The 11,108-nt window shown below is 35.1% G+C and overlaps 1 protein-coding gene across 1 annotated transcript in view; it reads right to left on the minus strand.

The window, feature by feature from the left end:
* The window catches only part of CCDC91 (coiled-coil domain containing 91), a gene marked incomplete at both ends in the record, with an annotated part of 107,617 nt that extends 98,543 nt beyond the window's left edge, over nucleotides 1–9,074 (minus strand). The window contains 4 exons of the mRNA XM_080358420.1: nucleotides 1,582–1,770; nucleotides 5,030–5,187; nucleotides 8,861–8,939; nucleotides 9,045–9,074. Coding sequence (XP_080214546.1) covers nucleotides 1,582–1,770; nucleotides 5,030–5,187; nucleotides 8,861–8,939; nucleotides 9,045–9,074 — 456 coding nt within the window. The remainder of the gene's footprint in view (nucleotides 1–1,581; nucleotides 1,771–5,029; nucleotides 5,188–8,860; nucleotides 8,940–9,044) is intronic.
* Nucleotides 9,075–11,108: the final 2,034 nt, after the last annotated feature.

The following is an 11,108-nucleotide window of genomic DNA, read 5'->3' on the forward strand; positions in this document are numbered from 1 at the left end:
GAGGTGCTGAGCTCTTCTCCTTGTTATCCAGTGATAGCACACTTGGGAATGGTTCAAAGCTGCATCAAGAGAGGTTCAGACTGGACATTAGGAAATATTTCTTTAGCAAAAGGTTGGCCAAACAGTTGAACAGGCTTCCTAGAGAGGTGGGTGATGCCCCAAACCTGTCAGTGTTTAAGAGGCATTTGGATAATTTGCTTTAACTTTTCATTGTTGTAGATCCCTTCCAACTGGAACTATTCTATTCCAATTATTTCCATATTTTTAACAGCTTGTTGTGTGTTTCTGCATTTGAAAAGAATCATATTAAATGTTCTTTTAGCAAATGGTTTCACTAAAAAGGCAGAAATCCCATTACATACAGCCCCAGTAATCTCTACCTGCATCTCCAAAAAGAATATATTTTAAAATATTCTATGATTTTGCAGAGACCCACTGTAGAAGCCTGCCCAACATGAAGCAATAGACAGGAAGGAGAATGACACTACTGACAATAAACTTCAAAATTATTTGCTGTACAAAGAGCTAAAGATTCTTATTTTTTCCTCAATGCAGCTGTTCCTCCTACCAAACTCACTCCTACTATACATAAGCTGTTGGCATCCTTTCAGTTGTTCAAGAACAACTATTTCTGCAGCCACGCAGGAAGCCAGTATAGAAACAAATGACCTGCCAGATCACTGCACAGCTATTTGAACAAAGGCGCAACTGAGAGGGTCATAAGGAGGACAGAAAGAGCAGGTCTGCTTAGTTCAATGCTGCTTTTGGACAAAATAGTAAAAACAGTTCTTGAGATTCAAAGTCTTTGCTTCAACTGTAGAGACAGAAACTGATTGTGCAACACCACTTCAATTCACAGCCTAGTTTCTCCTCTTGCAGTCTGTATTCAAGCTTCCCTCTTCTAGCCCTACTCTCTACACACTTAACTCCTAGAAGAATCAATCCATTGCAGACCTCCTCACCTTTGGCTCCAGTTACTCAACCTCATTTTAATTTCCAACAAGCCATTTCCTCCCTCTCTAGCACACCTTGATAGCTATCAAGGAACAGTATTAAGAATAGCAGAAATTAAATTTACTCTCCTGTGCCTCAGTGACCTTTCACTAACTCAGATGCATAACTACAGGCATAGTCCTGTTCGGTACTCTATCATATTCACATTAGAAGGAATATGAAAGATTTAGTTACCAGAGTCCCCAGAGGAGGAGCGGAAAAAAAAATAAATAAAGTGTTATGTGTTATGTTCATATAGACAGCCAAGGACATTTTCAACTTTGGTGACCACACACTCTCAAAACATGGGAGAATCACTACACCATCTAACCACATGTGTCCATGCTCAGAAATCTTGTCTTTCTTTTTTTTTTCCCCCTCCAGGAAAAATAAAATGGGATTTTTCCTGAAACTTTGGAAAAATTCAGTATAAAACAGACACCAGACACGAAAAAAATAAGTATGTTGGCTGAATTTCACCAATTTCTCTGGAATTTTTCTAATTTCTACAAAACATGCATTGCAAATCCCTGCCAGTTCCAACTATATTTAAATAAATGCCATTTGAATTTCAAAAAATATTCATACCTTTTTCATTTTTAATTTGTCTTCTTCAGCAGTGCAAAGCTTGCTTTCTAGGTTTGCAACAGCTTGTTGAAGGTAGCTCTTCTGTTCATTTGTTCTCTTTGTCTCAGCGTCAACCAAAGCACTGGCTGAGTTAACTAAAGTCTTGTCTTCAATTACATTCAAAGAAACAGCTGGAATATCTGCTTGAATCTGATTAATACAAGAAACAAAATGGTAAAGGAAATGGTAAAGGGAATTTAACATTCCGGTCAAGTCAAATTTCATTCCCAGATGATATTACAGAACTTAAGAACTGTAAATACTAAGGTTACTCTTTTGAAACCACATGTCTCTGAAACTGGCCACGCACACTCTCAAATGTAGGATGTGCTAGCCAAAAAGAAAACTCCGACAATGGAACAGTAACTGGTAATTCTAGATGGATCCACTTCAACACTTCCGATCTCCTCAAGTGCTTTTCAAGAATACTCTAGGAGAAGGCCTCAAGGAGGATGGCACGGTTGCCTCAGTTTCCAATGAGGTCAAAAAAAATCAAAAAGAGATGGAAAGAGACAGAAGTGAAGCTGAATCATCTCTCTAAAAGCATCAGGCTTACAGCAAAATAAACTCTCTGTGAATTAGTCACTCTATGTTTTCACCTAATGCGGGCAGCAAACAGTAGCCATGGAAAGGGAGTACTGATTTTTTGTGCTAAAATAAATGGAAAGTCATCTTGAGGCTAGACCAACAGAATAAGAGTAATTGGGGCATGTCTACAACATTTTGTTAATGCTATTTCAGTGAACTGTAGGAGTACAAAACTGAAGCAGAGGTTTCTAGAATATACAACCCAAAACAGATCAAACACTAATAATAAACCTACATTTTCAGAAAACCATAAAAATAAATTAGGTGAGGCTTTAAATAATTTGTGGTATAATTAACAAAAGCCAAAGCTTTTTTTTCTCCTTTTTTTTTAAAAAAAAAAGGCAAAAACTTTTTTCTATCACAGTAAAGGAACTTCTAAGGAAAAGGCTGGTAGATTAACTCCAGCTGCCACCTTTTCAGCTACAATTTGAAAGTCAATAGCACTTGATATTTGGGAAAGGTTAGTGAAAGGAAGATCTCAATGCATTTATCAAGAGACGTTTGACTGATCTGATTTAACCCGTTACCTTAACACCTTTTATTTCAAACTGACCCTCAAATAACAGATAGACTTCTCTTTAAATAAGTATCTCTCAAAGGAATCAAAGAAGGAAACAAACAAAAATAACTGAGATCTTGACTGTACATGGATACATAAGATCAAGTTGACAAAACAGCCAGAAAGAAAACTGCGGTTTGTGCTCTGAATTCCCCTTCTGCAAGAAGTAAAGAGGAGCTAGACGTGCTAATTCTGCTTCTGAGTACTACGCAAGATTAGATTGGAGCTCTGAAAATTGCGATCTTCAAACCTGAAATGTTCAAGCTTTTTTTAACATGAAAGCTCAAGAGCCTCTAGAGATAAAATCATAGAATACAGGTCTGCTGCCATCCTCTTCCAACAGGTGTAAGAATATTTTATTATAGTTTTATGCCCAACATTTTCCTTTGGTTTTATCCAAAAGTGCAAGGGCTGATGTCCATTTCAAAATAATGTTAAAGGACCTCCTCTCAGCTCCCTTTCTCCCTTTAGTAACACTTGCTAATGTTGTATTATTTAGTTTGTATGATTTCCTGCATTAAGAAGAGAGTTTATGGAACCATGGGTCTGTCAGCAGCTGACCAGAACAAGATGAGAAAAGCTGAAACAAGGCCTATAACTAGAAATTGCACACATAATTATTCAGAAGTAAAAAAGTATATTTCTTATTTTTAGTAAGATGACCTAATCAAAAGGTTTTTCAGTTTCAAAAAATATACATAAGCATTAGTATTCTTGAATATCCAAAGTCCTCTTTCCAGAGAACACACAAGCTGAAGTGGCTGGCCCAGCTCAAACAAGAAAGGACACAGGTTATTCATATTTCACTGTTAGCCAAAATCAAAAAGCGTAGGATCTGTGGTGGCTGAAGAAAAGCTGATTTTGATCATCCTGCCAGTAATACAAATTTACTTACCAAAACACTGTCAGAGAGGCAGATGAAGAGCTTTCAACACAGAAAATGACCCTAGCTGGCATCAGTCAAAAAAGAAAATAAACACTCCCCCCTCTGAAGAAAAATCCTACAACTTCTGGATTTCTAAGAAAATTTCTTTGGTATCATTTGCATCTCGGCACATCTCTTCTTCACTTTTTTTAGGCTTTCCCAGAACATTAGGCTGGGAACAAATCCAAACCAGTAACTAATTCATTACTAAGACTGAACTATTGGAGCTGTACTAGCCACAGTATTTCTGGAAGTGTGAACACACAGATGCTGCTCAAAGGAAAAACAGTAAGATTCAGTGTAATCTAAACAAAAATTTGGTACAAGTTGTTTAAATAGCTCTACATAAATGCTTGTAAATGGTTAGATTATGGAAATCTGACTCAATTGTGAAATACAGTTTTCACCATGAGTAGCCCTAGGACTTGATGAGACTACCTGGAGAATAAGAAACCAAGCACTGAAAATGGGTAGGTCAAAAATAGCCCTAAATATTGATTGGTTCCGAGAATGACGAGCATTTTCTAATTCAAGTCCTGAAACATGGAACTTTATAACCAGTAAACTGGTTCAATGAGGTGTCACTGCAATCAATGGCAATAAAAATCAACTTAGAAGAGTAAGTCTATTTCATTCTTGTCCACAGCAATTTAGCATTCTTCTGCTAATCTTCAGGCAGAAATGCATTTCCTTCCTTTGCTCACCTAATCATGTGGTTAAAAACTAAACACTTTCACCCCCCAAACAGAAAAGATCAGTTGTCAGCAGTATTGCAACCACAAGGAGAGATCAAGATCACACAACTAGGACTGTGTCAGATTGCCAAAAAAAAAATCAATTTTAAAAGTAATGATGGAGAAAGCAGTCAAATATAGTAAAATAAAAAATAAAACTAAAATTCATTAACTATAGTTATGTAAAGATTAAACATTAATTCTTTAATCCGAAAACCACTTAACTGCTTGAGAAAACATAGAAGTATGACATATTTGTACAGCAATAATCTTTACAGTATTAGGAGCAACAATTTTTTTTAGATAACCTTCCTGCTATTGTTTCCTAGTTTCATGCCTCTCACTACCATAATGCCTTTAACTTTTATGAACTCTTTAACACAGTTATCCCTCTTGCAGTCCATACCAAAATAGTATGGTGTCTCCCAGTAACATGATATAAACATCCTTTAAAAATTATTTCACTCCAAAGTCTGTATCACAAGAATCCAAGTACTTTTTGCTGTTTAAAGGCAAGTCAATCTAAATTTGCACAGAAAACACACAACAACAAGATGTTTAATACACCAAGCTCCCATACTGAAACAAAAATTGTGATTATACCTGCTCTTCAGGAACCGCTGGGTTTATAATATTGTTGGCTATTTGAATAGCTGTTGTCACATTATCACTCGATACACTGAATGAGTCATAAGGAATCACGGAGGAAGGCAACACAGAGTGCTCCAGAAGAACATCAGGAGATACGTGGACTTCACATACTAATGCAAGAAATAAAAACAGAAAACACACACACAATGTGAAGAATTCCAAAATTAATTCTGTTTCTGTAATCTATACCTAGCAAAACTGGTCACGCTAGTAGCAAGTACAGTCATACTAATGTAAAGTTATGTACCTCTTACAATCTAAATGCACTGAAGAGAGAATTATCCTGTATACAGTGTAAAATGTATCACGGAACATTTTCAGTTAAAAGTTAAATTCAGATAGAAAGCTTAAGGCTGTTTTAGTGTGTTCAAATTTCAGCAATCTGCTTGAATCCCAGCCCCACATATGGTTGCTCAAGGACAACTGTAAGAGACAGAAAGCTGAATTCTACATGGCAGGAATTTCTGCCAGCTGTAACATCAGAGCAGAATCTACAGCCTGCATAATGCTGAATAAGCACCTTAGAAAAAAATAAACTGAAAATTACTGTATTTACAGACACCAGCCAATTTACTTTTGCCAATATGCAGGAAACTAGCATGACAGAATACGCCAAATACACTCTAAGATACATAAGTAACAAACACCCAATAAAATTATCACTGTCAGTGGAAAACAACTTTATTTGTGAAAGAAGAACAGAATCTGTTAAAAAAAAATCTTATCTTTCCTGTGAAACAAACAGCAACAACTAATTAATTTAAATCAAAACAGACAAAGTATTTCCTGTACTTACACTGTTTTCAGCTGAATGTAAATGGATCACTCTCAGAAAAGGTTAAATTACTTAAAGAATGAGTAGAGAGATACATTAATAGGTATCAGCTGACATTCAATATGCCCATAATAAAGGTAAGAGTCTCGGATGGCATGCATAGCATTCTGCAAAGCTGTTGCAGTTTTATTCGTTTCCTTAGCAATTTTCCCCTTCCAAAACCAACACTTTTAATCACTGTATTTGCAAATCACTTATTCACAAGAATGAGGTGCGTTTCCACATCTGTTGGAGAATACAGACTTCAAAAATAAGCAAAGCATAAGTAAGTGTTAATTCCAAAAGTGTAACTAGGATAAGATCAACAGGAAAACAAAGTTGATAGCAATTTATCTGTTGACTTCAATGAGCATGAATGTCCTCCGATCAAGAGGAAACACTTGGCTGCTTCTCTATACATACCAGTTGACAGTGGCACATCAACATATAGAGATTGATCCTATTAAAATCTTGCCTCTTCCAATAAGTTAATTGATTCACAGCAACATTTGCATGAAAATGCACTAACTATATGTTTGCATGAAAAAGTCACATAAAACTTTCTGAAGTTAATATTTCTAGTAAGAGAAATAAATGAATTGTCTGTCCGGTGTTATTTATAGATAAGTTGTTCTTGCCTTACCCTAGAAATCTGCCAGTCAATAAGGTTTCCAGCAAAAATGTTAAAATTCAAAGGTATTATGGTGCTATTGAGATGATTTGATAAATTTGGAGGGTAATATCATTATACATACCCAAGATTAACTGAACTTTATGGAGGGGGAGTATGTTACTCATATCTGATGTTTATAAGATAGAAAAAAGTTATAAAACAAAACACTGAAACCTCTTGCAGTGTTTCTGAGCGTGCAAGAAGAATTCAGACATTATTTCTAAGGCACCAGTGTTGATTACAGTGAGAAATTTTGACCTTGAAATTTGCCTTGGGCTTCTGCCTATCTTTTTGAATGTTGATTTCACTTTTTCAATAGGCTTACAGTATGATGAAATGTTTATTGGTATGTGCAAATAGTCTTGTCTGTGCAGTACTTCAAATCAGAAAACATTTATTAATTGTGGTTGCTGGTTTAGAAAGGGAGAAAAATAGGAATTTGTAAGAATTTCCCCTTCTACCAGGACAATTACCAGAGAGCATGTACTTCTTTCTGTTAGTCTTCTCTAGCAGTGTCACCTAATAGGAAAACATCGTTTTTATTCTAAATGGTAAATGTGAGAACAAACTTATTTACTTTTAATCTCTCATGGCTGCAAGTTTTAATTAGCATCCATCATACCAGCTGCTTTATAAACATGGAAATAGAAAGTAGGGCTGGTCCAAAGACCTTTAACTCTTTGAGAAAATAAGCATTATGAATATTAAGGAATGAGCAAGTAGTGAAAGAAAAACAATGTGCATTTGTGTGGTTCTGTTACTAAGGTGTCTTTGCTACTACTGTTAGCAAAGTTCAAAGAAGTGCCTGTTGCATTGCGTCTGTTCCTTCTGATTGTTTAACTGAGGTAGCAACAACTAGTCCTTCTTACTTAGTGTCATTATATGTGTGATAGATTTCCTTTTTTATTTGCTGTCTTAATATGGGGAAGTACTAAAAAGAATCACTATTGTATGCCCAGTGTATGGGCTGTGGGGGAACCACTCAAACATCAGTGTTTTATTACCATGGATTAAGTACATGTATTTGTAAAGTTGAACAAGAGGAAAATCTATTTAAAAGAAACAAATAAACAAACAAAAACCACTTCGGGAATAAAAGCTTTTTATTTGGAAAGATGAGATCTAAGAACAGTAAGGGAGTACTAAGTCTTATGTTTAAGCTACAGACAAATACAGTTCAAAACTGAAAGCAAAAAATGTAGGTTTTTACAAACTCTAAAATAAATTATGGAATATTCTAGTGCCTTATCACTAGTTCACTTGGTTCCCAGAAGTGATTCAAAGAGGCTGAATATTAATTATGATGTCTGGCCAGAAAACCCATGCCTAACAAGCATTTTGATCGATCCTATTAAAATCTTGCCTCTTGCAGTAAGTTAATTTATTCAAAGTGACATTTGCATGAAAAAGTTGCATGAAGATTTTACACTAAAGAAACATTCTGAGTGCAAGGTTTTTTCCCTTAATTTTGAAATACTTCAAATACTTTGGTACAGCCTAGCCCAAGACTTCTGTGTCACCACAGAAGTGTAAGTGTATAAGTGTATAAGAAGTATAAGTGTATAAGATGTGGGTTGCTTGTTTTTTTGTTGTGGCTTTTTTTTTTTTTTTTAACTAATGCTGTTAAAGTGGTGGTTCTTTTGTGAAAGCAGTGAAATCTAGACTAAATTCTCACAAGAAAATCAATTGTCCATCAGTAACACCTCCTTAATCTTTTAGTTCTACTAATACTGTACATTTATCCACTATCAATGAGCTTTTATTCATTTCTTAAAATCCAGACAGGCAGCAGGCATTTATATAAATTAATGGAAGTAGCGCCATAATGGTTTCAGCTTCTGCTTGGATGCTTTAAAAACTGCTGAAGTAAAAAAGATCATTCCCCCCACAAAGCAATTAAAAGACTCCATCATAATCAAAGAAATCTAATGGAGAAAGCAGCATGTTCAAGTCCTATTTTTAAGTTTGCTATTTGTATGTTTTCCCACAATTTGTCACAGACCTTCCACAATCAAAAGTAAGAATATCTTTTGAGTGAAGAAGCTCCATTTCTTCTTCCCATGAGATCCCAATCACACTTTGAAATGGATAAACTACTTCTCTTTCATTCCTCAAGAAAGTTTAACTTTGAGAAGCACAGCTTCCCAAAATAATTACTCAGAAACATACTTATGCTAGCTCACTGCTGCTTACTCTTTCATTGTGTATACACACCCTTCTGGGTACTAATATTTAGAGTGAATAGAGAAGGACATCAATAGATTATTAAGAATTTTTATTGTGATTTTATGAATACCTGTAGGAAATGCTGCCCAAGCAATAGCAGGGGATGTAGTTTGCTTTTCACCATTTCCACACTCATAACTCTCTGCTGCCTAGAAACACAAAAAATAAAGTTACTTATTTTACAAAATACTATGAATCCTATTTAAAAGTTGTTAATAATTAAATGTAAAAATTCAGTCATCCAAATAACATACCTCAAATCCTCCAAAGTCATCATCATCCATCTTTCAACTGGTACTAGAATACAGCAGAAAACTTGAATTAAAACCAAAAAATACTAAATTATCATATCCCCCTCACTCATAATGTAGCAATACAAACTTTGTAAGACTAAAGTTATGGCATTAGTTTTAAAGGACAGTCTTGGGTAGAACAAGTCACTCTGGTCAAACCCCAAAATCCCAGCAATATGAAGTAATATAATGCTCTACATCACAGGAAAATGGGTGTATTTCATTGGCCAGTCTCGAAGGAGTCAAAATGCAAAATGATTCAGGTTTGTGTACTCCAGTTACCTGACAGATGGGTACAGACCTTCACTTGGATACAACTGCTACCTAGCTCATCTATGTGCCCTTCATAACCTCATCACTTTCTCCTTTAGAAATGAGTATTCAGTCTTTCACCCAAGTACTCTTCTCCACAGGTTAACTGAAGTCTTCCTAACTAACAAGTTCTACAAAAGGTCAAGGGACCTAAATAGGAACTTTTTCATATAGAGGATGCAAGGGCTAGAACTGCAAGATCTCTCTTAAGAAGTACTTATTTATTGATCAAGATAAATTTAAAAAATCAGTATTTTACAATGGAAATCAAACACCTTCAAGGGAAAAGATAAGCACTGCCCATCAGTATTGTCAAACATCTTTTGAAAGCAAGACTATAGAAAAAGTTTTCTAAGATAGGAAAACAGAAAGATGGTACCATACCTACTGCTCTCAAGTATAGCAGTTAATTACCTCAACCCCAGTATGTCAACAAATGGTACCGAAAACAACAAGTAACTTAGTCTGGCTACATATTAAATAAAAAGGATCCAGGAAGTGGGATTTCTGAAAATCAAATTCCAAGATGAAGTATTTTCTTCTTTAGTAATGAAGACAGATCCAATTTAATGCAACCATGATCTACCATGTACTTCATAGTTTTGTGTTTATGATTTAAAATATAAAAATATTTTCCATTGTTAAGTTGCTTTTCCAAATCAGCACTGTGATTAAATCCAAAAAGACTTCCTGCTTTTCCCATCTCTTCTTAGCTGTCTGGCAACATCAGCACAAACTACAACTTAGAAAAAGACTGTGGTGAATTTCTGGAAATTTTTCTGCTACCACAGAGGTCCTTCTCTAGGTTTCATGGAGAGGCTGATTTAGATTTTACAAACTGATCAGCATTTTTGAGTTATAGCCCTGAATTCTGTGGCATTTTGATATATTTATAGTTAAATTGCAGTTCCTTTTACAAAAATGCAGGATAAGTTATTCAGCTAATTAAAGTAACTCAAGATACACATGTCTGTTCAAAGAAGGGTATTATACATCTTAAAAAAAAAATCATTCTGATACTAAAAGATGATCCAAAATAAGTTAGGGTCTTTATAGAATGTCAAAATGTTTGTAAAGTTAACTGACTTCAGTTAAAAGAAGACTACAAGCTGGGGAATCTTCTATTACTATGAAAGCACATGTTCAGAAACAGAAGAATTCAAAGTGTTCGGAGGAAATCTCCAAATTAAAGTATTAGATTGCCAGAAGGGGACATTTTCAGTTCATATCTACTGCTGAAAATCACTACCAAGAAAGACTTCAATTCAAACACGTATCTGACAAAATTTAACAAATTGATTTCCAATTCCTTATTGATGAACTTTATTAAATCACCACTATCACAATGTAAGCAGGCAGATTTAGTTAAAGAACAGTATTGTCCAATATTCACATGTGATATAAGAACTAAATATCTTTTTTAGGGTCTGCAAGGTGTTCTGCTGGTTTTGTATTAGTTGGCTTTTGTGTTGTTTTGGTTCTTAGAGAGAACGAAGGCAGTTGGGCATTTTCCCCATCAATGTTAAACTTAACAGGTCAAATATTCATGCACTCCATTAACATTCAAAGCTTTAATATACACGGTGTTTCAAAAAGATGGACCCAATTTCAAAGCAGTATATTTCACAAGGGCAATGTTACAATTACACAAAAATGGTTTAATGAGTTAACAAGTTTTAGTGACCGTTTTATAAGTGCTCTATGTTCCCTCCA

This window comes from Nesoenas mayeri, assembly GCF_963082525.1.
Source record: "Nesoenas mayeri genome assembly, chromosome: 1".
NCBI lineage: Eukaryota > Metazoa > Chordata > Aves > Columbiformes > Columbidae > Nesoenas > Nesoenas mayeri.